The sequence below is a fragment of the Aquarana catesbeiana genome, linkage group LG07 (genome assembly GCF_042186555.1).
Source record: "Aquarana catesbeiana isolate 2022-GZ linkage group LG07, ASM4218655v1, whole genome shotgun sequence".
Taxonomy (NCBI): Eukaryota; Metazoa; Chordata; class Amphibia; order Anura; family Ranidae; genus Aquarana; species Aquarana catesbeiana.
In genome coordinates this window covers 241500695-241528027 of record NC_133330.1, presented here as the reverse complement: position 1 = coordinate 241528027, position 27333 = coordinate 241500695, and the positions used below count along the sequence as shown (strand labels likewise).

The following is a 27333-nucleotide window of genomic DNA, read 5'->3' as shown; positions in this document are numbered from 1 at the left end:
CAATAAAAATGATTAAAAAAAAAAAAAATGAAAGGAACAGTTTAAAAATAAGATAAAAAAATAATAATAATAAAGAAAAAAAAAAAAAAAAAAGCACCCCTGTCCCCCCTGCTCTCGCGCTAAGGCGAACGCAAGCGTCGGTCTGGCGTCAAATGTAAACAGCAATTGCACCATGCATGTGAGGTATCGCCGCGAAGGTCAGATCGAGGGCAGTAAGTTTAGCAGTAGACCTCCTCTGTAAATCTAAAGTGGTAACCTGTAAAGGCTTTTAAAGGCTTTTAAAAATGTATTTAGTTTGTCGCCACTGCACGTTTGTGCGCAATTTTAAAGCATGTCATGTTTGGTATCCATGTACTCGGCCTAAGATCATCTTTTTTATTTCATCAAACATTTGGGCAATATAGTGTGTTTTAGTGCATTAAAATGTAAAAAAGTGTGTTTTTTTCCCCAAAAAATGCGTTTGAAAAATCGCTGCGCAAATACTGTGTGAAAAAAAAAAAATGAAACACCCACCATTTTAATCTGTAGGGCATTTGCTTTAAAAAAAAATATATAATGTTTGGGGGTTCAAAGTAATTTTCTTGCAAAAAAAAATTATTTTTTTATGTAAACAATAAGTGTCAGAAAGGGCTTTGTCTTCAAGTGGTTAGAAGTGTGGGTGATGTGTGACATAAGCTTCTAGATGTTGTGCATAAAATGCCAGGACAGTTCAAAACCCCCCCAAATGACCCCATTTTGGAAAGTAGACACCCCAAGCTATTTGCTGAGAGTCATGTTGAGTCCATGGAATAATTTATATTGTGACACAAGTTGCGGGAAAGAGACAATTTTTTATTTTTTTTATTTTTTTTTGCGCAAAGTTGTCACTAAATGATATATTGCTCAAACATGCCATGGGAATATGTGAAATTACACCCCAAAATACATTCTGCTGCTTCTCCTGAGTATGGGGATACCACATGTGTGAGACTTTTTGGGAGCCTAGCCGTGTACGGGACCCCGAAAACCAAGCACCGCCTTCAGGCTTTCTAAGGCCGTAAATTTTTGATTTCACTCTTCACTGCCTATCACAGTTTCGGAGGCCATGGAATGCCCAGGTGGCAAAAAAAACCCCCAAATGACCCCATTTTGGAAAGTAGACACCCCAAGCTATTTGCTGAGATGTATAGTGAGTATTTTGCAGACCTCACTTTTTGTCACAAAGTTTTGAAAATTGAAAAAAGAAAAAAAAAATTTTTTTTTTCTCGTCTTTCTTTATTTTCAAAAACAAATGAGAGCTGCAAAATACTCACCATGCCTCTCAGCAAATAGCTTGGGGTGTCTACTTTCCAAAATGGGGTCATTTGGGGGGGGGGTTTGTGCCACCTGGGCATTCCATGGCCTCCGAAACTGTGATAGGCAGTGAGGAGTAAAATCAAAAATGTACGCCCTTAGAAATCCTGAAGGCAGTGATTGGTTTTCGGGGTCCCGTACGCGGCTAGGCTCCCAAAAAGTCACACACATGTGGTATCCCCATACTCAGGAGAAGCAGCTAAATGTATTTTGGGGTGCAATTCCACATATGCCCATGGCCTGTGTGAGCAATATATCATTTAGTGACAACTTTGTGCAAAAAAAAAAAAAATTTGTCACTTTCCCGCAACTTGTGTCAAAATATAAAACATTCCATGGACTCAACATGCCTCAAAGCAAATAGCTTGGGGTGTCTACTTTCCAAAATGGGGTCATTTGGGGGGGTTTTATGTCATCTGGGCATTTTATGGCCTTCAAAACTGTGATAGGTAGTGAGGAGTAAAATCAAAAATGTACGCCCTTAGAAATCCTGAAGGCAGTGATTGGTTTTCGGGGCCCCGTACGCGGCTAGGCTCCCAAAAAGTCCCACACGTGGTATCCCCGTACTCAGGAGAAGCAGCTAAATGTATTTTGGGGTGCAATTCCACATATGCCCATGGCCTGTGTGAGCAATATATCATTTAGTGACAACTTTGTGCAAAAAAAAAAAAAATTTGTCACTTTCCCGCAACTTGTGTCAAAATATAAAACATTCCATGGACTCAACATGCCTCAAAGCAAATAGCTTGGGGTGTCTACTTTCCAAAATGGGGTCATTTGGGGGGGTTTTATGTCATCTGGGCATTTTATGGCCTTCAAAACTGTGATAGGTAGTGAGGAGTAAAATCAAAAATGTACGCCCTTAGAAATCCTGAAGGCAGTGATTGGTTTTCGGGGCCCCGTACGCGGCTAGGCTCCCAAAAAGTCCCACACGTGGTATCCCCGTACTCAGGAGAAGCAGCTAAATGTATTTTGGGGTGCAATTCCACATATGCCCATGGCCTGTGTGAGCAATATATCATTTAGTGACAACTTTTTGTAATTTTTTTTTTTTTTTTTTTTTTTTTTTTTTTTTTTTGTCATTGTTCAATCACTTGGGACAAAAAAAATGAATATTCAATGGGCTCAACATGCCTCTCAGCAAATTCCTTGGGGTGTCTACTTTCCAAAATGGGGTCATTTGTGGGGGTTTTGTACTGCCCTGCCATTTTAGCACCTCAAGAAACGACATAGGCAGTCATAAATTAAAGGCTGTGTAAATTCCAGAAAATGTACCCTAGTTTGTAGACGCTATAACTTTTGCGCAAACCAATAAATATACACTTATTGACATTTTTTTTACCAAAGACATGTGGCCGAATACATTTTGGCCTAAATGTATGACTAAAATTGAGTTTATTGGATTTTTTTTAGAACAAAAAGTAGAAATTATCATTTTTTTTCAAAATTTTCAGTCTTTTTCCGTGTATAGCGCAAAAAATAAAAACGGCAGAGGTGATCAAATACTATCAAAAGAAAGCTCTATTTGTGGGAAGAAAAGGACGCAAATTTCGTTTGGGTACAGCATTGCATGACCGCGCAATTAGCAGTTAAAGCGACGCAGTGCCAAATTGGAAAAAGACCTCTGGTCAGGAAGGGGGTAAAACCTTCCGGGGCTGAAGTGGTTAACTGAAATCACATGTTTGGGATATATATATATATATATATATATATATATATATATATATATATATATATATATATATATATATATATATATATATATATATATATATATATATATATATATATATATTCTCTCTATCCATCTCTAGCAACTCTATCGGCTCCAGCTCTATCATCTCTAGCTCTATCATCGAGGGGTTTGGGCGTCGGCAAGGTTCGACAATAGGGTGTATGCTTCAGTGTAGTTTTTTGGGGGCATGAACACTCAGTAATACTGCACGGGTGTACAATAAGGTGAATTACGCTCTGTGTATCTTGGCATTCTTCCTATTTTAATATCTGCATGTGAAAAGAAGAATCTGACTGACTAGTTTTGGAGTCGGAATGTGCCCTCAGTTCATAATTAAGGTTTGGTCCGAACTTTGACTGCTCCAAGTATGTGGACTGTCCAGGAAAAACAGCGTTGTTCTGCGCTCAGCATGTATTTTGCAACCACATGAGGTTTTAGGTATAGAATGTTTGCAACAGTATTTTATTATAAATATCTACGCACACTTATAGAAACAAATGGAGGGCTTTACAAATCCCATACACTATCCATAACTGAAAGTTTTGACTTTTTAAAAATTTCCCACTTCACCCTTCAGTGTTTGTTTTTTGTTTTTGCAGGTACGCCCTGGTAGATTTTGGGTTGGCCCAAGGAACACCGGACACACAAATAGAACTTCTCAAAGTCCTTCACTCCAAAAAACAGGGGAGTTGTATACAAAGTAAACCTCACACAATTTCAGGAAATATACCAGTACCTAGAGAAGTAGTTCTACCAACCTCAACAAAACAGTCTGTTAAAAGACATTGGTCACTTTCACAGATAAATCCAGGAAAAAGTGCAAAGGTTTTAAGTCTTTTTCTTCTCTACTAATGTTGAAAAACCAAAGCATGGCTGCCATCCTGTAATGAGTTTTACTATAACCGATTGCAATATAAAGGGGTGCACATGAGTGGTGTTTCCGTGCCATGTTGCTGGCTGTGTGTATAATAATCTGATCATTCAAAGCTGATAAGTATAGTCAGATTCAGGAAACTCTAAACAGTTTTAAACCATTGTCTGTCTGGTCCTTCCTGCCCAGTTTCATAGCAGTATTTTTTAAAGATGAAAACAATTGGATAGGTTTAGAATTCTGGTTGTTTTCATTAACAATTACTAATCCTTTTTATCCCAGGTTTGTTTTGTTTTTTGTTTTTTTTCCTCTACTCTAGCAAGCAAACTGTTCAACGCACCAACTGACTTTTATAGTAAATGACTTTCAAATTAAACTTTCATCATAAAAGCTATCAAATTGATGTTTGCAAACAGTTGGATTGAATCAAGTAATGGTTTCCAATGGAATAGGTAAACTTGTTACAATCAGATGAAAACAGTCAATGGTATGAAAAATGAATGGTGTATATCCAGTGTGGGTCATCTTCCAATTGTACTGTAGGATGGTGGCTGACCTAATAGGGATTTACAAAGTCTGGGAAGTATCTGCTTCAAGCACATTGACATGCTAAAAGATGAACAAGTAAATGAAAAGGTATATTTATTATAAAACCGCTAAATGCTGAGGATCCGGTCATGTAGAACTCTTCCAGCTTATATGAGAAATCTATTAATGCAATGCAGCACAGACATGTCACTTGTGTGCACTTAAAGTGGAACTCCATCCAAAAATATATCCTCTCCCCCCGTTATTTTTTCAAAGTGAGAGAGAGCACAGTTGACAAAAGTAGAGCATGAGGGCTACAGAGCCAAGAAAATTAACAAATTAATCATTCCCTACTCCTGTGATGTCAAACCTTGGCACCCCAGATGTTTTGGAACTACATTTCCCCTGATGCTCATGTACTCTGTAGTGTGGTTGAGCATCATGGGAAATGTAGTTCCAAAACATCTGGGGTGCCAAGGCTCTCCATCAATACTAAGGGTGGGGTGGGGGAGAATTGGTTTAGACATTTAACCCTTTTTCAGGCTTGAAAAATGTCGAGTTCCACTTTAACAGTGTGATTAGCAATTTTGTTGGATATTGGATTTATTTTTTTTGTTTTTTTTTCCACGCTGCAGTCAGTCTGCTTTACCTCCAAGTACTGTGTGTTCCAATGGGTGTTATGATGCTTATTATGTTTATTGCTCTGTCTAGACTGTTCTTTCTGCATATGTTAAGGGTTTGTATGCCTGAAATAATGCATGCAGCTGTTCTCACTTTATTTCACTCCCTAAATATGCAATAATTTGCTGTTGTAAATGACAAAGATATATAATTCTTATTGTGCGCCATTCGGTTGTCTTTTTTTTTTTTCTAGGAAGGATTACTTGGTGGATCTACACAGAGGTCTGTGTTTGGAGAGAAGAATTTTAATGTTTACAGTACTGTCCCCCATGAAGTCACAGTTGCAAAAGTAAGTAACGCATGAAAATAAAATACACATGCACATATATTCAAGATGACATGTACTGAAATAACTTAGAAGCTGTCTGTGTATAATTTACTACTCTTCTATAATCATTCTCAGTAATGGTGAAGATTGATAATACATTTTCCTCTTTATCATGAGAGTAGTAGCTTTGTGCCATATTGTTACTGGTTTCTAGAACATATTGAACAGTTGGTAGAGAGAGAGAGAGAGAGAGAGTTCACAGAATTACCAGGTGACAAGGGAGGGGGAAGCCTGAAAATGAATGCAGCTACATCAACCCATGTGGTCGGGTTATTTCCAGAGCCTGGACTGGCTCTGTGAAAACTGGCCACAGGAGAAGTATGGTCTAAAAAGCTTTGCCCATATTTCGCCTTTAAAAATAAGAAATGGCTGTGATTTACTAATGGTGTGCTGTGATTGGACCACAGCTATCACATGGTACAGGGTGCTGTAATTGGCCAAGGTACCATGGGATAGTTGTGGGCCAACAACAGCATCCCTATAATATGGGTGAAATTCAGAACAGCTGTGTTGACCTCATGATTGCATAGAAATCGTTTGATCCTCCAGACACAGTGGTTGCAGAGGTAGAGCACTGCGTGCCCCTTGGGTGGGTGACTTGCGTGTAAGTGATCCAGCCTGCCTGTGCTGCCCTGCTGCAGTAAATGTACTGTGGATGGGTGGCAACCAGTTAAAAAAAAAAATGTATCAGTGTTCAAGGATGCTTCAGAAAATCATTTAGAGGTCCTGTTTTAAAGCCCCCTTTACGGTCATTGGGGCAGCCTTACAACCTACTGTAGGAATGTGTCGAAGCCTCAAGGTTTGGGCTTGTCAGATGTTGAGGTATAGAAACTGACCGCAGGAATATCGAGTCATGCAGCTACTTGGAGAATTTTCTCTGTGGATGCCTTTTTAAAAAAAATTGGGCTAACTTTACTGTTGTCTTATTAATTATTTATTTTTTTTAATTATTCAAAAAAGTGAATTTTTTTCCAAAAGTGCGTTTTGTAAGACCACTGCACAAATACGGTGTGACAAAGTATTGTGATAACCGCCATTTTAGTCTCTAGGGTGTTAGAAAAAAAATGTATAATGTTTGGGGGTTCTAAGTCCTTTTCTAGCAAAAAAACTTGTTTTTAACTTGTAAACAGTCTGAAAAAGAGGCTCGTTCTTTAAGTGGTTAATAATTTTTTATTCGTTTTCAATATAAAATATACAAACCTGTAAGGTTCTTAATATCCTTTTGCCAATACATGCAGTACAACCAAAACAAGTACACTTCTTGCAATACAATTACAAGTATAATACACGAACACAAAAAGGTTAATGCAGCAGCTGTGCAGGACCTAAAATATTAAGTGCACTCACAATAGAGAAGGGCCTCATTTGCTACAGGGCACAAGCGGCACCATGAAATAAAAAAAAAAAAAGTGGGGGCAAAAATACAAAGCAATTGTGTATGTGTATATATAACTCCAGGCTAAACCCATCAGTGATGCAAATTCCTACCCTTTTTTACCCAAAGGATTTGGCCACTGGATAAAACGCATGACAAAATGGTCGAAGTCTATGGTCCCACTTTATTGGGTGGGGGGGACATTTGTGCACATTTGGCAGGGGGCGATTGCAGATGATTGGGTCTGCAGTATAGTCGCTCTGGGATACAGGCTGGAATTTCAAAGCCTTCCCCCACCATGCGCTAAAATGTTTCTTGGGAATTGGCAAAGGGCAGTCCTCCTTCCCCCTCTCTTTCTCCCCCCATCCCCCCCATCTTCAGGCTCTCTATCGTCTACTGTCACAAGGAGAAATTGTTGCTCTGGTTCTTGATAGTAAAAAATTTCAACCTACTACTTTAACATCTCCACTTCTCATGGCAAACTATGTCTGTTGAACATGCTGGAGATGGGAAAATCCTTCCTGCCACTGTCCTGGAGAGTTCTGATGATGGAGACCAGCCTGGTGGGCTGCAGTGAAGTTCTGGAGAATCTCTCAGTTCAGGGGACTTGGTCACTGCAGGGGATGTTGTTGCCCATCAATATCATGCAATTGAAGGTAATTTGTTTTGTTCTACTGCATTGGTCGGTGCAACTGAAGGACCTTTCGCAACGTTCAGTCGGACAACGCCGCGGTGGTGGCATACATAATTTGGGGAGGCTTCAGGAGACAGGCCGCTCAGGTGGAGATGGATCTTCTCCTGTCTTGGGCGGAAAGTCATGTTCCCTCCATGTCTGCACTCTGTAAAAGATGGAGAACCCATCCAGATGTGGATCCTCTGGCATTCGGATTCACTGCGCAACTGGCCAGATTTGTATCCAGGACCAAGGATTGGTTGTCCCTGGTAGATGCAATGGCGACACTGGGATTGTTTCCCCCTAATTCATGTCCGTCCGCCTCTACAGCTTCTGCCCGGTATGGCTGTTCAAGCCGAAGTTTTGAGACAGGGATGTATCAGATTTGGTCATCCCTAGCCTTTTGAAGGCTAGAAGGGTGACTTCAAAGAAGACTTACCAGCGCACTTATTTTGCCTTTATGTGATGCTTGGGGATTTCATCTTTGCAAGTATGTCATGGGTCACATTTTGGTGTTGACCAGGGTTTGGTTAAGAGTACAATCAAGTATCAGATTTGAGCCCTGGTGGATCTCTTCTAGGGACTCATTGCTTTTGTGTTCCTTGGTGCGCGCATTTTGTACAAGGAGTCACGCTTATTGTTCCATCAGTCAGAACTCCTTTTGACTCTGTGGGACCTCAACTTGGTACTTTCTGTGTTACAGAAATCTTTGTTTGAACCCATCATGTTCATTCCCTTTAGTCCTACTGTCAAGTAAGGTTCATTTTTTTTTTTTTTTTTTTTTTTTTTTTTTTTGGTTACTACTAATTCGCCTTGAATTTCAGAATTGTCAACTCTTGCCTGTAATGAACCATCATACATTGGTTGGAGTTCATGCAGTTAATGTTTACCTGAAGTCAGCTGCTACAATTTTTCTGTCTGATTTCTCTTTGTGCTTCCTGAGGGACCCAGGAAATTTCACACTGCTTTCAAATCTACCATTGTTGAATGTCCTTTTTAAATCCCCCCCAAGTACTGTTTTTAAATGCAAAGTTTTGCAATTCCTGGCTCAATCAATCAGGAGGTACCAATCTACTTCATGGGCTATGTAACGTCACTTTGATAGCGCAAGTTTGTTAGACCGCTACCTGGTCCTCTGTTCTTACTTTTACAAGGTTTTGGCAGGTGGGCGTTCGGGTTATTGCGGTCATGACCTTCAGCCGGTTTTGGAACAACCCTATCCGTAATGGATATGAAAATTGAATCTTTGTCCTGGGATTACAATGAATAGAAAAAGTTCTTGGTTTATATCGTACGGCACAAGGATCCGACCCCCTTCCTTTGTTTCATGGCTTGCTACAGAACTGAAGATGTGACTAGCTGAGAGGGGTTATACCTGGGCATGGATTCCTGTCTTTGTGCCAGTGTGCAATTACCAGAAGGCGGCAGCATTCTTCCTATCGATATGAAGATGCCACCGGCAACACATCACAGGGTCCAAGAGGCTGCAGGAGCAGTCTAAAAGTGCAAAGCCAGATATGAAACTGGAATTTACAGCTAGCTTCCCACAGTCAAGATGGCCATGCCAGGCACCTGGAAGACTGGTGAAGAATTGGTCTGGGTGATGACAGCACTGGTTCCCTATGCTAGTGAGTGTTTTATTAAAACTCAGCAACTACGATATTTGTAGCTGCTGACTTATTTTTTTTTTTTACATACACCTGCAGTTCCTCCTTTTTAAACTTCAAGTTTCAAACATTGATGTGTTTGCTTGATTAAATCCTGGTTTTTAACCATTTCTCGTCCGCTAGCGGGGGGTAAAATCCCCCCGCTAGCGGCCGCATACCGACGGTAAATTGCCGCTTACAATAGTGGCGCTTTACCGCCGACGCCCGCCCCAGTGTGAAAGGGCTGTTAGGGCCATTTCACACTAGCTATCCTCTTGTTGGCAAGTTATTACCAGCAAAAGGGTGATAATGAAAGTACGCGCCTGGTTTTTATGCTGGTGTTCCCTCACTGACCAAAAGGCTGCTGAATTTTTCTTGGTATTGAGAGAGCAGTGAGAGAGCATTTTAAAAGTAGTTAAGCATTCTCCCTGCTCTCATTACTGTCACTTGGGAATCGCCACAAGCAATAACATACATAACCTAAAGATTTTTTTTTTTTTTTTTTTTCCCCCTCAGTAAGGTTCACATTTTGGCGTTTTGTGATCTTGGGCAGAATCACTACTATTCTGCCCACCATCTCAAATAACACTGCAGTTGCAAAAACACATGTTCAGGTGGCGTCATTTTCAACAGCGCCTAAAACGTGATGCGGTTTTGCCTTATCGTGCCAAACCGCAATGCGTGAGGCTTGTCGCCCCAAAAGAAGTTCCTTATTTGGGCTGCAAGCGTTACTCGTTGCGGAATACCGCGATCCCTGCTCGATGATCGCGGCAAAACTGCACCACATTTTTAGGTGTAATTGAAAATGAATGGCAGCCAAACGTGTTTATGCGATTTCAGTGGGAATTGAGATTGGGGGCAGAATTCTCCATGCAATCTCAAAACGAATGTGCGGCTGCCATTCCTTTTCATCGGCACCTAAAACAGTGCAGATCCCAAAACACCAAATGTGAATGGAGCCTAAAAGTTGAGTTTTTAAGGCTTGATGTTGTGAGCCATTAGATTTTTGCTTTGCTTGCAATTACTTTTTCTACTGTAAATGGAGGCTGAAATGTCTTGTACAATCTAAATGGTGATTGTAGCTTTTTTTTTTTTTTTTTTTTTTTTTTTCTTTGGGGGAAATATAAATATTTTATATAAATTTCTCCCCTTGCCTTTTCAGGACAGAACCTTGGAGAGAGTGTAGCTCCACGCTTCACAGGAAACACTGCCGTGACAACGCCCTTTAAATGCAGCTGCTTCCACCATGCCATCAGTCTTGGGGCTTCCTTCGCCATGGTGGAAGCCCTGACGGGGGCTGCACTTTCTCCAAGAAATTTTCTTAGGGAGAGGGGTTGGCAGTACCTCCAGGAATCATCTGTGACTAGCCCAGCACCCCAGCGCACAGGAAAGTGGTGTTACGGTGCCTTCTTCCTTCACCGGCTCATTGGTGTGATGGCCACCCAAGGGGAACACGCCTGTGCTCAGCATTCACGCTACCTGCGCGCCCACTAACAGAGCTCTCGGCATGTGGGATCCAAGTCCCAGAGGGAGGGTGACATCATTGCGGTAGGCAGGACTTCCGAGGTGGGCGTACGGCAAGTGGTTCCAGCCATTGCAACGCAGGTGGAAGAGGCGGGTCATTGGCTGATACTTTTTAAAGCGCCGGAATGGTGGCAGCAACTGCTGTGTACCCTGCTTTGGAGGTATTGCCACAGCGGTTGGGGTGGATCCAGGTGCCCGGTGCACCAGCCAGACCCAGGTAAAAGGTACAGAGGTGCCTCTAATCTTACTCACTAGGTGTTTGCTTTGTTGTGTTGTCCTTCCACTGAAGCCTGTGCTATCTGCTAGAGCAGCGGTCATCAACCCTGTCCTCAGGGCCCACTAACAGGCCAGGTTTGCAAGATAACTGAAATACATCACAGGCGCTATCATTTGCTGCTCAGTGATTGTAGTATTCTAGTCTGCATCTCCCCAAGGTAATGCATAAAACTTGGCCTGTTAGTGGGCCCTGATGACAGAGTTGATGACCAATGTGCTAGAGGTTTAATGTTCTTTTAGCAGTAGAGCAGAATGGGGTAGCTCTGTTACAGGAAAGGGGCGTTTCCTGGCTCTCGCTCTTGCGCTCTCTCGCTTCAACCCTCTGCCACCCCCCTCAAAAAGGTAAGAGTGAATCGGAGGAAGAAAAAAAGTATCCCTCCTACGCTGGACTCGGAGGAGGTGAGGACTTCCCATTACAAATGGTCCTGGGAGGAGGTGGACGATCTCCTAAAGGCAATTTATACCACCCTTGATATTCAAATGCAACAGTTTAGCATTTCCACCTACCAGCACTGACTTTCTGGGTTCGTATCCCAAACATATCATTTTATGTAGAGAAGTTCTGTTCTTCCTATGTGGTTAAATATAACTCCTGACTTGGGGGAGGCGCTATAGGATCGATGTTGCCTTTGAGGACATGGGTATACTCAAAAGATGCCATGGACAAGAGGGCAGACTGCTAAAGAAAGCTCGGGACTCGTCCCTGTCCAACTTAAAACCAGCGATGGCTTTTACAGTGGTTGATGGATTAAGCAGTTCAAGGGTTGGTACATAAAGTATCTAGTAGTTTTTTTTCCCTACGCTGTTAAAAGCAGTAAACTACATGGCGAACATCTCGGCAGAATCCACCAGGATGTCATTGAGATCTTCGGCTCTTATAAAACTAAGCCCGGAATGCTTTATGACTCAAGACCTGGTCAGGAAATATGGTGTTAAAGGTGAAATTGTGTGGAATTCTCTTTACAGGAGACTCACGGGTTTGTTACAGTCCTGGAAACCGTCCTAGTCAGGATAGCGGATAAGGCCTTTCCGACTAAGAAAGTATACTGCCAAAAAAGTTTTTGTCCCTTTTTCAGTCTCCAAAGGAAAAAGACCAAAGCCAGGAGAGACCGAGATACCCCCAGAAGGGAAGAGGTAGAGGGGGGGCGTGCTCTTCAGGCCTCCAGAACAAAAAGCAATGACTGCCACCTTGCAGTAGGGGGAAAGCTTAAAGCCTTCCGACCGCAGTGGGAGCAGGCAATCCAGAATTTTTCCAGACTTCCCCCTAACAGGTTTTATATAACCAGTCTCCCAAAGGATCAAGAGAAAGCCCTGGTCATGATGTCCCTTTTTAAGGGAACTGATTCAACAAGGGTCCCAAGGGAGCAGGAGGCGGAAGGCTTCTAGTCCCACATCTTTCTAGCCAAAAACCTTCAGGAAAATTTTGGCTGATCCTGAATTTTTAAGATCCTAAACAGATCCATCAGGTATATAAGTTTTTGGGTGGACAAGATTTTGTTTCTCTAAGAAATCTGCTCATTCCAACTGTTTTGTTGCATCGATCGACCTGTGAGACGTGTATCTACACATCCCAATTTCAAGCTCATCTCAAGAGTTTCGGCTGCTGGCAGTCAATCTGGGAAACAAAATAGGGCAGATCGAGGCTCTACCTCCTAGGTCTTTTCTCCTCACCCAGAGTTTTATCAAAGAAAGGCGTAAGCCTTAGAACCCCTAAGAGAGGGGTCCCCATAGTACCCTATTTGGATGATCTGCTACTATTTGCAGAGTTCAAAAATTCAGTTAGCAGACAATCTGCAGATGAGTCAGCACCTAAACAGTTTGAGATGGCACAGCAAGTAAGATTCCTGGGTCATGAGAGGGACTCGAGACAGATTTTTCCTTCCGCAAGAAAAATTAGGAAAAGTGGGCAAATACACTCTGCTAGTAACCGTGAGGTTGCAAGTTCAAATCCCACGTGTGCCGTAGGATAGACTCCAGAAGTGGTCGCACCAGGAGTCAATGGAAAAGATTGCTACAAGAACTGGCAGCACAGTGGCTTGGAGGTTGGCATTTCCACCTACAAGCATTGAGGTTCTGGCTTCGCAGCCCAAACATGCCATTTCATGTAGAGAAGTTCTGTTCTTTCTATATTGAACATAACTCCTGACATGGACTTCCCTAAATTATAAAAGGAAGATCCTTTAACGGGAGAGAACGAAGGGCGATTCAACTAAGTCTTTTGTTCTTCTGGCAGTCCTTAGAAAATCAGCATGTTCAGGTTCTGTCAGACATGTCAGCAGTTTTATACTTGACAAAATAGGGCAAGGCGACTGATGGGGCTGGCACATCAGATCCTATCCTGGGCAAAATCAAAATCTAGCTTCGCTGTCAGCAGTGCACTTGAAGAGCACACCAAATGTCCTAGTGTACCTTCTAAGCAGAAAGAGGATAAAGGAGTCTGAACGGTCACTGAATCAGGAGATCTTTTGGATTATTTTCGAAAAGTGGGGGCCTATCTCAAGTAGATTTATTTGCGGACCAGAGAAACACTAAGACGCCTGCCTTCTTTTTGCTCTATAGAGTGGATCAGGCTATGGGGTTAGATGACTTGGCTCACAAATGGGACCCCACGGATCTGATTTTAAACACACCCTTTTGGCAAAAAGACCTTGGTTTTCAGCAAAGCCCCCTGGAGATTACCAGTCAGAAGGGACTTGCTGAGTCAAGGCTCTGTCATTCATCCGGACCCAGCCTCAACCTATTTTCTGTGGCGGACCTACTAAGATGCAGAGGCCTGTCTCCAAAGCTTTTCAACACCCTTTTATTAAGCAGGAAAAGGGTAACCAGGGCAATTTATTCCAAAGTTTGGAAGTATTAAACTGGTGTTCCACAAAAAAACTTTGATTTCAATAGTTTAATTTCTGTTCACAATTTCTCCATGAGGAAATGGGGAAGGGATTAGCAGCGAGCACCCTCGAGGCGCAGGTAGCAGCGCTGTCAGTGTTTCTAGAAAAAACCTTATCTAGAGCCATTTGATTTAAAAAAAAAATTTAATTTTTGCAAGATATCTCCATAGAGTTGCGCAGGTTGAAAACAATCCTCCTGGTGGCAGTATGTTTTTAAAATATCTTGAAGTAAAGAAAGGCCTCAGTCTACCATCCTGGCAACAGGAGCAGGCAAAGGGGAGAAAGCTTCCAGAAGCTAAAAGCAGGCTATCAAAGAAGCTTACCTGGCATTTATAAGGCACTACAGGTTAGAGCTGCTGTCTGCCTTGGATCATTTTGGCAGGAAGGTCTTATAAGCTGTGGGCCCACCTTGAAGTAAATACTCGATTATCTCTAAGGTGCTGTCCTGAAAGGCAAGGGGAGAAAACCTTAGCTATTTACCAGTAACGGTATTTCTATGAGCTTTCCAGGACAGCAGCTACTTCCCTCCCTTGCTTATTATATGCATTTATATAGTATCTCTGGTGGTTGGTGTTTTCTATGCTTATATCTTCCGGCATGTTGGAGGAATTCTGGGATGACTATTGGCTTGGTGGAAGCAGCTGTATTTATAGGGCCTACTAGATGTAAAAGGATCCTGCGAGCCACCAATAACCAGATGCTAAAATGAATGACAAGAAAGCTGCTAGCGTTAAACTCTTCACATAAATCGTTCAAGCGTAAATAGATTAGATATATATGCTGCGCTACCTGTAATTGGTGTAATACACACTCTATCAGTGTAGAGATCAAAATGCATACATTACTATTAAATGTTTCTTAAATGATCAATAAATGGTGAGATATTTTAAAATATATACTGAATAACTTAAATAACCGTGTATGAACAGTGAACATTGCGACTAATTAAATAGATTAAAAAAAATATACAATACACAACTTAATCCAAGGTGCTCCTAGGTGCTGTGTCTGTACAATGATGACTGGCTCTGCACAGAAGTACGTTTTTTATACCAAGCTGGACCAGATAAAGGAACAGTGGTTAACCTGTATGGAGTGGTGACGTTTTTTAAAGTGCCTTATCGCAGCAAAGGGACCGAGTCGCACTGAGGAGTCCAGGATCCCGCTACCATTAAAGAGCCCAGAGGTGGTTCACAAGCGTGCACTAACTGAGCTTAATTGCTAAGTCGCATGCTCTAAGGTGAGTGCTCACTACCTAAGGGGAGCACCTGAGTGATGACACTATATAGCATGTTTGAACCACCTTTTTGAATTGCTTGAGATATATGGATTTTCTACACCGCGGTCATTAGTGATGCATTTGGGATACCACTTTTATACGCATGACCACTGATTTATGAACAATTCTCTGTCTGAGACCTATGGACTTTTTTTTTTGTCAGGATTGCCAGAGACTTAATTGTTGATCACTTGTGCACATGAGCACCTTTTTTTTTTTCATGATCAATCCACATATTAATCTATGTTCTTTGAACACTACCTTGGATTAAGTTGTGTATTGTATATATTCTATTAGTCGCAATATTCACTGTTCGGACACAGTTATTTTATTTAAGAAGTTCAGTATATATTTTAAAATATCTCACCATTCAGTTCATTGATCGTTTAAGAAACATTTAATAGTAATGTATGCATTTTAATCTCTACACTGATAGTGTGTATTACACTAATTACAGGTAGCACAGCGTATATATCTAATGCATTTAAAGGGTTTTGTCACGGCAGTGGTTCCTGTGGAGGGTGGAGCTACGCTCTCTCCAAGATGCTGTCCTGAAAGGCTCATAGAAATACCGTTACCGATAAGTAACTAAGGGTTTTTTTTTGTTTGTTTTTTTTATCCTATAACACCCCTAACGACTAAGTCATGTAACATTACAGAGCAAGTTTGGTTGAATGCGACTAACTACTACTAGCTAGAGGAAAGAAGACAATATAGATAAGTATTATAAATGAGAAATGTGTATAGAAAGTACAGGCACACTTGTTATCAAGGTGGATGTTAGCACGTGGAAATTTTCAACATTTACTGTAGGGCTGCAACTAACGATTATTTTCATAATCGATTAGTTGGCCAATTATTGTTTCGATTAATCGGTTAATAACCTTAAAAAAAAAAAAAAAAAAAAAGGTGTGGTGTATAATTTAATTAATATGTAAAGTTTAAAAAAAAAGGCAATTTATTCGTAAATATCTCTATGCAGTGGTAAATACAAATAACCAACTATATGGTAAGAGAGCAAAATATCTAATCCACTCTGAGAATAACAGACAGAAGAGATATACTGTATATACTATTTTATAGGAGATATACTGTATATACTATTTTATAGGAGATATACTGTATATACTATTAGAGGAGATATACTGTATATACTATTAGAGGAGATATACTGTATAAACTCTTAGAGAAGAGATATACTGTACATGCTTTTAGAGGAGAGATATACTGTATATGCTATTAAAGGGTGAATCTGATAAATATCATCAGACTCAGAGATCCAATGTCTTCCTTCAAAAAAAATTCACTTTAAGAACATTCATTCGATTTTCTAATCGTTGGCGGGGGTCAAATCGACGTTCATTTTCAACCACAGTGATGGGAAAATTTGGAAATAGAAATTTTCAGACAGTGTATGTGGTTTTCGTTCATAAATTACATTCATTTTAAAAAACAGAATGTGAAAAACAAGTGAAAATTTTAAACAACCTTCTTTCATTTAGCGAATGTACAAAGATTTTTTGTCTGAATATTCTCGTCTGAAAATTGATCCGTGTGGCCAGCATAAGGCTCGCTACACACCTATACAGTTTGCTTTTGATCTGTTTCTGCTGTGCTCTTTGCTGTGTGTTTTGTTTTTTGCGCACGTGATTTTGCGGCGATTTTCATTTTTGCTTTTTTTGGCCATTTTGTTGTTGGCCAGATTAAAGAACACAAATTGCTGCAAAAACACATTAAATCCTTTTCTGCAGCTTCTCCATTGAAGTATATTGAACCAAAAAAGCACAGTTTTTTAAAAAAAAGACCCCGACCCTTTCCAAAATACACAGCGGCTGAAAAAAGCATAGATGTGAACGTGTCCAATGGGAAACCATGTTAATGAACTGCAGCGCGCTTCTGCAAAAAAAGCACCAAAAAACACATAGATGTGAACCAGGTCTAAGATGTTTAGTAACATAATGGGGTTAAAAAAACTAAAATTAGCCCTTTATAGTACAAAAAAAAGCAAATAATCACTACTGTAAGGGGTTCATTTTTTACTGTAGAACTGTGAAAGTAACATCTACAGTAGCGATTATTTGCTCTTTTTGTACTATAAAGGGCTCTTTTTTTTTTTTTAACCCCATTATGTTACTGGCCGATTAATCGATTATGAAAATAGTAATCGATTAATTTCATAATCGATTAGTTGTCGATTATTCGATTAGTTGTTTCAGCCCTAATTTACTGTAAAGACTTTTAAAGTGGAATTAAACCTTCACGTTAAAAAAATGGCCTGGGAGCTTTATGCCATAATGACATATTGCTGCAGACTTACCTGCCAAGTATTGCCCTCCATTGCTGTGATGTCAGCAGTCTTTGCTGCCTGGGGCACTTCCATCTTTTCCCGGTCTTCCTTCCAGTTTTATATTCTTTAGCTAATTTATTGGCCAAGCTGTGTTTGTCATTACTGCACATGTGTAAGGGAGTCACATCACAGCACAGTGCTTTTTTTTTTTTTCCTCTGCAAGTTCAATTCTGCTTCAAGTAGTTGTATGCAAATTCTTCTAGAATAACGTTTCTATACAAGGCGTGTAGAATTGCATTAAGTTTTTGTTTTATTCTTCTCTACCACAACTGCACTTTTACAGAGCATAACGCAGCCCAAGACGACAGATGTTGCAGCCAAAAAATTGGCAGCTAGGAAGACTGTGCCTGCAAAAAACACTAGTACTGGGGTGGTCAGGAAGACTGCCAGCACTTGCCCAGTGAGCCTGACCTGTTACTGTTACGCAAGAGATCAAGTCTGCAGTATTTGCCTTGCAAGGTATTGTATTTTGATAATGTTATAAAACCACGCAGAACTTTGTCTAGCAAAATTATTAGCTGTCTTCTGGTACACAGCTGGCTCAGCTTAGAATATGCTTGGATTGGTAGCAAGAGTATGTATGTGCACAAATCTACTCTGGGATCAAAGTTATGTTTTTGTCTTTGCTTTCTGTGCAATCTTAATATGTGCTAGTGTGGAGACTTCACTTTATTTTTTTTTCTTCTTTTAAAGAACCAGACAAGTTGCTCCTAGAGCTGGTACTCCTGGGTTTCGTGCTCCAGAGGTGTTGACAAAGTGTCCTAATCAAACTACTGGTAAATATTCTGTTTTCTTATTTTCCTTAGGTAAAAGAACCACCAACTTCATTGGCATTCTTCATTTGTATGAAGAAGCCTTTCCATTTAATAAATGTTTTATCTATTCAGGTATTGGGGGGGGGGGGGGAGAGAGGAGAGATAAACTCTCCTCCTGATTTGTAGGATGAAAGTGGGAAGCCTAGTTTTGAAAATCGTAATATTGTAGGTTTGAGCATGATTAACAAATGACTCCCCTGTGTTGGGGTAAATGATGGTTGCTTGTTAGTCCACCTAAAAGTAGTATAACTTAAGCTTATGAGCTAGGATAGCCCCTAGATTTTTGGATGATTCTTGCCCCTAGAGTCTTGGATGATTAAAAAGCCCGGTTGTGTCTGCTATAGTTTAATATTGCACGTGGATCCTCCTCCATAATGTGTGCAGACCCAGAAAAATTGAGCATACTGATCTTATCAGTAGAGTCCCTCAGAGATGAAGAAAAAAGTCTGGTGTGTGTAAAGTGAGATGGATATGTAGAGATGGATATGTATATGGATGTGCTCATTTACATACCCTGGGAGAATTTTGATTTCCTGGCCATTTTTCAGAGACTATGAATAACACACAAACATTTTTCACTCGTGGTTAGTGTTTGGCTGAAGCCATTTATTAATCAACTGTTACTATTTTTAAATCCTAATGATGACAAACCACCCAAATGACCCTGATCAAAAGTTTACATACCCTGGTGATTTTGGCCTGATAACATGCACACAAGTTGACACACAGGGGTTTGAATGGCTATTAAAGGTAACTATCCTCACCTGTGATCTGTTTACTTGTAATTGGTGTGTGTGTATAAAAGGTCAATGAGTTTCTGGACTCCTGACAGACCCTTGCATCTTTCATCCCATGCTGCACTGATGTTTCTGGATTCTGAGTCATGGGGAAAGCAAAAGAATTGACAAAGGATCTGCAGGAATAGGTAGTTGAAGTGTATAAAACAGGAAAGGGTTATAAAAAGATATCCAAGGAATTGAGAATGCCAATTGGCAGTGTTCCAACTCTAATCAAGAAGTAGAAAATGAGGGGTTCTGTTGAAACCAAACAGTCAGGTAGCCCAACTAAAATTACAGCCACAACTGCCAGGAAAATTGTTCCGGGATGCAAAGAAAAACACACAACTTCAGGTGAAATACAGGGCTTTCAAGAGACCCTGCAAAGACTCATTCTTTGCCCCTCCTTATAGGAAAGCTTGTGGATCAAAGTGTACGGATACCAGTCCCCAATCAAGAACAAGGAAGAGGTTTTACCCTGCATGGGTTTTGTTATATGGAAACCATCCCGAAAGTATCGGTTGATCTTAAACCTCCAGCCCCTGAATGCGTCCATATGTTGCAAAAAGTTTTTCAGATGGAATCTATTCAACAATAATGCTTCTGCAGAAAAAAATCTTTATGGCCACTGTGAACTTAATATGCCTACCTGCATATCCCAATAAGGAAGAGTTTTCAAATATCTTCGTTTTGGCAATTGAAGGGAGAAGAGAAGGTTTACCATTTTCAGAGCGGGGCTCTGCCCTTTAGAACTTTTTATCAACTCCAAGCTGCTTTATTGAAATCTATACATGGAGATCAGTGCTTGTAACTCCCCCCACCGCTGCACTTGTCACCTCTGACTGTCCCCCTCTCCCTGCTCCTCTGATCCCCCCTGTCCTGGATCTGTCAGGATGGAGAGCGGAGGAAGGAGCCGGCAAATGTCACTCCCCTCCTCCTCCTCTCTATTCCCCCCCCCCCCCCCCCCCCCCCCCCCCCAACAGGGCTGGTAAAAATAAATACCAATATTTACAAAAAAAAAAAACTGATTCCATCCGTCCAATCTCTACCCCCGCCCAAAAGGCATTGTAACAAAAATTAATTGAAAAACTGACAGTCCACTGTCACATGATATTAAAAAAAAAAAGTATTGGCAAGTACTTGAAATGTATCGGTACTTGTACTCAGTCTTAAAGTGGTATCCCAGCAACCCTAATCTAGACTATTTGCTTTCATGACACCTTCCAAGGAAAAACTCCATTTGAACCTGGCCAGGGCTCAGAAATTGCTAGACCTGGGGTGGATTAAAAATCGAAAAAAGTCGAATGTATGACCAAGGTGTGACCAAGTCCCTGAAGACCCCTACCCTAAAGAAGATATGCTCTTCTGAAGGTGAGGATCATCACCCCTATTAGGAGCTATTTTTAGAATTATACTTGCATGTGATGCCCTGGGTGCCTTCCCTACTGTCATGGCTGGGCCCTTCCTTGCTTTTTCAGCCACTTTTCTATTGAGATTGTGTCCTGGATGTTTTCTGCTTTCTGTCACCCCTGCTTCCTGTATATGTGACAGCGCTACTGGGAAGGCTCAAAAGTTAAATCCCATTGCTCAGGCATTGCTGCTAACAGCCCTGGGCAGTCCTTCCACCTTCTCTGGAGTCCTGAGTGGCTCAGGCATACTGGCCAGTGCAGCAGCCATTTTAGGATCTCTGCCTTTTCAACTTCTTAGTGGAGGACATTCCATATGGTGACTGGTTATAGCTTGAAAAAGTTTCATGCCTCCTCAAAACACATTACTCAATTCCCTTTAGAGGATTAATTTCTCTGAAATGTGGTGGTTCCTGAGTTTGATTAGGCTATTGCCTCTCTCAACACTTCTCTAACAGTACCAGGGGAGGACCCCCTGGCATTCAAGAGCATTGGGGTTCTTTTAGAATCCCCTTGTGCCCTCGGGTCCATCAAATCGGCCAGTTATTGCCTCTATAGCAGTATGTCAGACTCTTGCGGTCTGGACTAAAAGAATGTGTCGAACTGGGATTAATTCCTACGGACCCTGAAAAAAAGCTTGGGGCATGCTGATGTGTGTTAAGTCTGATAACGCCATGGCTTACTTCAGTCACTGGGGTGAAACCAAAAGTCATAGTCCACCCTTGTCAGCTGTACATATTCCAAGTGTGTAGAATTGTCAGGCTGACTTTGGATCATGATGGACATGGATCTCCTAGCATCATGACTCTACCACAAGGTATAAAGGTCCATACCTTGCTCTTGGTATCCAAGGGACTTTATAGTGGACGCTCTGGCAACCCTGCAAAATCTGTTCCTCCTGAAAGTCCAATGAGAAATGTCACTTGTTTGTAGTTGACATTCTTAGTTCTCTGATTTCTCCCCGCCACTCCCCCTCACCAAGTCATATGCACTTGTCGAGAGAGTTGACTGGGCATGGTCTGCTCTCTTGAGTGTATATGACCGGTACTTTGGCTTGTATTAAATCCCACAGCATTGGAAGTTTACTGCTGCAGGGGTATGAGGGAAATCAAAGGAGTGAAAGTATAACTAAAAGCAAAATATTTTTTTCTTTAGTTGAAACCATGGTCTGAAGTCTATAAAGAGTTGTTTCCTGTATGGTCGCCTGCTCTTAAACACTGTAGGGAGAGTTGGTTTGATAAACGTTTCCAACCTTCAAGGGGATGATTGGGATGACATATGGCATTACGCCTTCACGTATTTGGTTTCAGCAAGGGACTGATCCATTTTAAATTTCTTCACAGAATTTACTTTACGACTGCCAAATTGACTAAAATGTATCGATCCCCTCTGTTGATTGCTGGCAGTGTACTTTTTTTCCTCAGCAGATTTTGATTGTATTTTCTGCCACTTCCTTGTAGTCTTGACAGTATTTGGGGGGAGGCAGTTCAAATGTTTAAAGATATCACCACTGCCAATCCCAATGTCTGTTTCGTTTTTCTGCTGCATCTGGTCGAGCAGGTAGTTCCCCTTAGGGCATATAGAACTTTCCTGACTGTCTTGTTTCATGAACTTAAAGTAGTGATCCTGCATTGGGGGGAAAAAAGCTGTAAGCTCCCTCTCCTCCTTTGGAAGGGGTTAATAAAGGTAGTGTTACCAATCATATAAGGCCACCTATCTGAGTAGAGGCTGTTGCAGAATTGAGGTCTGGCACAGCTGGGTTTCCACGTCTACCACAAATGCTTAACATCCCATAGTGGCTCTAATGTCTGTAGTTGGTTAGTGGTGTTTTTGGTTCTTTATCTGTTTCCCAAGGCCCTCATTGGGGCACAGGGGTTAATATCAGTTGAGGCTCTTGAAATTTTGTAATCCTTGTGTTTTTGAATCCATGCAACGTGTGGGTGATCCTATTTGTTTTCCCATGGTTCTTTCTACACATCGTTTTATTTCTACCTTCAATTGATACACTTGTGGCATACTAGGTACGATGTGTGTAGTTCGTATTGCCGCATTATTTTTATTTTTTCTCTTGGTATTTTTTGCATTTTCTTGTGTATACAAGGAGCTTGTTTTTAAAATGTCAAAAAAAAAAAAAAAAAAATCCCCAAAATTTTCAAGAGCAGGGTATAAAGAAAACCTAAGCAATGCGTGCAGCTGTGTGCTGCCAGCACATCTAAACAGTAACACCTCTTTCCAATACAAGAGGTATTTAGGGTGTGTCACAAAATTCTTGTCAGAACAAGGTTAAGGGGTGTTTGAACCTTCAATTTTATTTTTTTATTTTTTGAATAAAAATAACAAATGTGCCTATACTTACCTGCTCTGTGCAATAGTTTTGCATAGAGCAGCCCTGCTCCTCTTCTTCTTCTTATGGGGTGCCCTGCCAGAGCTCCTGGCCCCACTTAATCGGGTGCCTCCACGGAAAGCTGCTTTCTCTGAGGGCACCTAATGCAGGCTTGCTCCAGCGGGATTCATGCATATGCATTAAGGTGAAAAATCTTGAGGCTTTACAATCACTTTAATAGGAGACAGCTTGGAGTACCAAGTCCCCCCACCCCTGTCATCGTTCAGTCTACAAACCCTCTTCACCCACACACCACCCCCCCCCGGTCCTCTTTCAGTGCGTGTGAAAAATTATTGCACAATTATTTATGATTTTTACATGTAGGAGAGAAGTGCCAGAATAGATAACCAAAAAGAAGAAAATAAAACCAGGTCCTACTTTATATACAACCCGGTTATAGGGACTTAAAATAATAGTATACCCTATAACCATTCACTGAAGTCTAGTGATGTTGCTATAGCCAAACAAACCGCAGCCTTTTCCATTGTAAAGTGCCAGAATAGGCCCGGTATGGAAGTAGTTAATAAATATTTCAAAGTTAATTGTAAAAAAATATATATAAAAAAAAACGACACCATCCATTCCGCACCCCCCACCCCAAGAAGAAAGCATTAAAAAAAATACAGAAAAATATAAAATTTGTAAAAAATTATTTTAAAAAAATACATGGTATTGGTGCAATTCTAGTCATCACAGATCCCTTGACTATGTAGTCTTTGGATAAAAAAAACTTTGAGGTTTATACTCTACTTTAATTAAAAAATTCCTTCTGTTTGCTGGGCTTTAGGGTATGTGATTAAAAGCAGGATGGCCATTCTAATTCTACTTTTTATTTCAGCAATTGACATGTGGTCTGCAGGCATCATCTTTCTATCCCTGCTTAGTGGAAGATATCACTTCTTCAATGCTGGCGATGATATGAATGCTTTGGCACAAATCATAACAATCCGCGGTTCACAAGAAACCATTAGAGCTGCTAAACAGTTTGGTAAGCATTCAGAGGAGAACCAATTTTACAACATGTGCAGCTTATACTTCTTATTTAAAGTCATATCAAATCCACTTTGCATTGGAAGTGCAGTTGCTGTACATCTGAGAGGGACACGCAAGGAAAATAAAAAATGGCATTTTAGCATCCACATGATTGGATGATAAAATCAGCAGAGCTTCCCCTCAGATCTACAGCAACTGCGCTTTCAAATGCACAGTGGATTTGCCTTTTAGTAAATCAACCCCATAGATTAGCAAGAAAATTGGGATATTACGGTTTTCTCTGAGTACATTATATGAGCAGAACCCGCCACTTCCTCTGTTCATTCCTTTTCAAAGTTCCACCAGGCGGACATCCATTCATCTGCAGATGCAGCTTTCGGCTGCAAGGTACTTTGTAGCAGCACTGAAGCTGCATCTGTCTATGCTTCTGGTGTTGGCCCTGTTGGCACAGTTTTGTTTGCCAAATTATTGCCTTCCCTTCTCATTTGTTGCTTGTGGACATCCCAGGGTCCATGAATACTCAGCCGGTGTCTTGTACTGTACAATTAGAGGAATTTTTTTACAATTTTATATCATAAAGTGGAACTTTATTGAGGAATAAAATTGTGAACAGAGGGTTTCTAATGCAGCAGAGACTTAGTATGCCTGTTCTGCATTAAAGTTACCTTATCTGCCTTTCTGCACTGTACACTGAGATGCACACATGCAGTTAAGTGTGGAATTTCAGTAATTCTGAGCTGACTAATCTCCTGCACATATATGGGAATGCCATCGCCATGGGCCAGCCAGTTGAAATGCCCGGGGATCGATACCTAGAAGCCACTGGGCTGAAGAGGTCAGCGGCTGGTGGCCAGCTCCAAGGGATCACAGCCCTGGAAAACAGGTGAGTATAGTTCCACTTTATTCTGCATGGTTTCTACAGGACTTGCTGAGTGGAATAGGGTTATAGGTGAGGCGCCCAGGTGGCATGTCCAATCAGAGTCCGAATACTCAGGCTGTCATTTAATGTGGTGTAAAAGAAAAAGCTGCGCTATCACGTGAAACAAATAAAGACTACAAACAGCTACAGCTGCTAGCACACAACAAACCAGGTCACAAATAATATGAAAGTATAAAAGTGCAGCGCTATTCAATAAGTGAGAATGAAACAAATATATATATATATATGGCTTTGTGTGTCAAAAAATCAAATGACAAAAACACCAAAGAATATTAATGTAGCAAAAGTGTGCAGATAGGTAACTCTGGACAAAAAGATAATCCCAAAAGTCTATATATGGTGGAGATAAAAAGTCCTCTCCCAAACAGGGGAGTATCAGTGTCTTGAAGGGGCTGTGAACAGCGTGGGGGGGGTGATCACAAGTTGTAATGACACTCCAAACTTCAAGGAAAAAGGTGGGTACTCTTACCGGATCGGTGGGATACATCTACCATATGGCAGTGCGTCAGTAAGGCAAGAAGGGATAGTCGTCCAGGATATCCAACCAGATAGTGTCTTCCGGGTCTCGGCCACCAATGGGGGGGGGGGTTTTATCCTAGGCAGGCTATGGATTGATCGATCACAAGCAGATGGTTCTTAGTGGACCCATGGAGGAAAAGAAAAAGGGACTCCACATAGTGCAGATCAAAAATGAGGTTTAATAATCCAAAAAATTGTACAAAATGTAGGTGATCACGAACAAATAAAAGGCATAAAAATGGCAATGTGGGAAGCTGAAATAGCCAGCTATTTCAGCTTCCCACATTGCCATTTTTATGCCTTTTATTTGTTCGTGATCACCTACATTTTGTACAATTTTTTTGGATTATTAAACTTCATTTTTGATCTGCACTATGTGGAGTCCCTTTTTCTTTTCCTCCATGGGTCCACTAAGAACCATCTGCTTGTGATCGATCAATCCCGACATCAGGGATCGGGTGCACTGGAGATCCATAGCCTGCCTAGGATAACCACCCCCCCATTGGTGGCCGAGACCCGGAAGACACTATCTGGTTGGATATCCTGGACGACTATCCCTTCTTGCCTTACTGACGCACTGCCATATGGTAGATGTGTCCCACCGATCCGGTAAGAGTACCCACCTTTTTCCTTGAAGTTTGGAGTGTCATTAAAACTTGTGATCACCCACCCACGCTGTTCACAGCCCCTTCAAGACACTGATACTCCCCTGTTTGGGAGAGGACTTTTTATCTCCACCATATATAGACTTTTGGGATTATCTTTTTGTCCAGAGTTACCTATCTGCACACTTTTGCTACATTAATATTCTTTGGTGTTTTTGTCATTTGATTTTTTGACACACAAAGCCATATATTTGTTTCATTCTCACTTATTGAATAGCGCTGCACTTTTATACTTTCATGTCATTTAATGTACTTTAAGATCTAGAATTTGCTGGTAAGTAAATTCCCTTCTGTGTCCCTTAGACCTAAATGAGCAATTATCCCTTGCAGAGTGAGTTTCCCAGAGTTGGGCTTTAAGTATGTCTGTCTGTAATTCTATTCTAGTAATGTTAGGACTTCATTGTTCTAAGGTTGCTAACGCCACAAAAATGTCTGTTTAGTTTAAATCACAGGCGTTGAAGATGGGACTGATGTTTTATTATCGAGTAGCAGGAGACTTTTTTTTTTTTTTTTTTTTTTTTACACTTTTTTTTTTTTTTTCTCTTCCAGGTAAAACAGTGCTTTGTAGCAAAGTGCTTCCTCCAAAAGATTTAAGAACGTTATGTGAAGGACTAAGAGTGTGCATGGTGCCTGCATCAGGTAGTGAAACAGAAATTCAAAAACAGCACACATCACTGCAGCTAAAAATACTGGAAAATCAAGACGGCTGGTTTGTTGAGCAGACTGATGTCAATCCTGCTGAGGGTACAGATAAAGGTTTAAAGTACACACTCTTGACTGAGGGCACAGAACTTAATCAATGTAACATAAATGGCTGGGACAGAGTACCAGATGAGGCATACCATCTATTGGACAGATTGCTGGATATGAATCCAGCCACAAGGATCACAGCCGAAGAAGCGTTGCTACACCCTCTCTTTAACGATCTCGTATGAGTGTTATTGAAATAGACTAGACACGCGGTGGTTTTTTTTTTTTTTTTTTCATATATTTATGGGTGTATATATACTATAATAAATTATTTGCAATCTAATTAAGGCTCTCTTGTTGCCACTTTGTAATGGGTAAATTACAAAGTACAGTTTAATTCTTGTAAATGGTGTTAATTGTTGCATCTCTCGCTCTGTATACGATTCTCTTGACAGTATGCAGAACACAGTGTGAACCTATTTCTTAATATACAGGGCGCAACAGAGTATTCCTACACAATGGGTTATATAGGCATGTACCTTCAGGTGATTGGACACTGGCAAAGCTTTAAAGGACACTCCCCCTGGGTACTCCTCTTGTAACCCTGCGCCACTCTGTGAGTCCTTCGTTTTTGTGCTAGTGTCTGAAGGTGATGGGCCTTTTCTG

At 41.0% G+C, this 27333-nt stretch overlaps 1 protein-coding gene across 5 annotated transcripts in view; it reads left to right on the top strand.

Moving 5' to 3' along the window:
* CDC7 (cell division cycle 7) overlaps positions 1–27003 on the top strand; it is a 93913-nt gene extending 66910 nt beyond the window's left edge. For 4 of the 5 annotated variants that reach the window (XM_073593160.1, XM_073593163.1, XM_073593164.1 and 1 more), the window contains 6 exons: positions 3667–3892; positions 5341–5436; positions 17764–17939; positions 18174–18256; positions 23699–23848; positions 26527–27003. In XM_073593160.1, the coding sequence (XP_073449261.1) occupies positions 3667–3892; positions 5341–5436; positions 17764–17939; positions 18174–18256; positions 23699–23848; positions 26527–26912 (1117 nt within the window). In that variant the 3' untranslated portion in view covers positions 26913–27003. The remainder of the gene's footprint in view (positions 1–3666; positions 3893–5340; positions 5437–17763; positions 17940–18173; positions 18257–23698; positions 23849–26526) is intronic. The other variant, XM_073593162.1, reaches the window with a different exon arrangement.
* Positions 27004–27333: the final 330 nt, after the last annotated feature.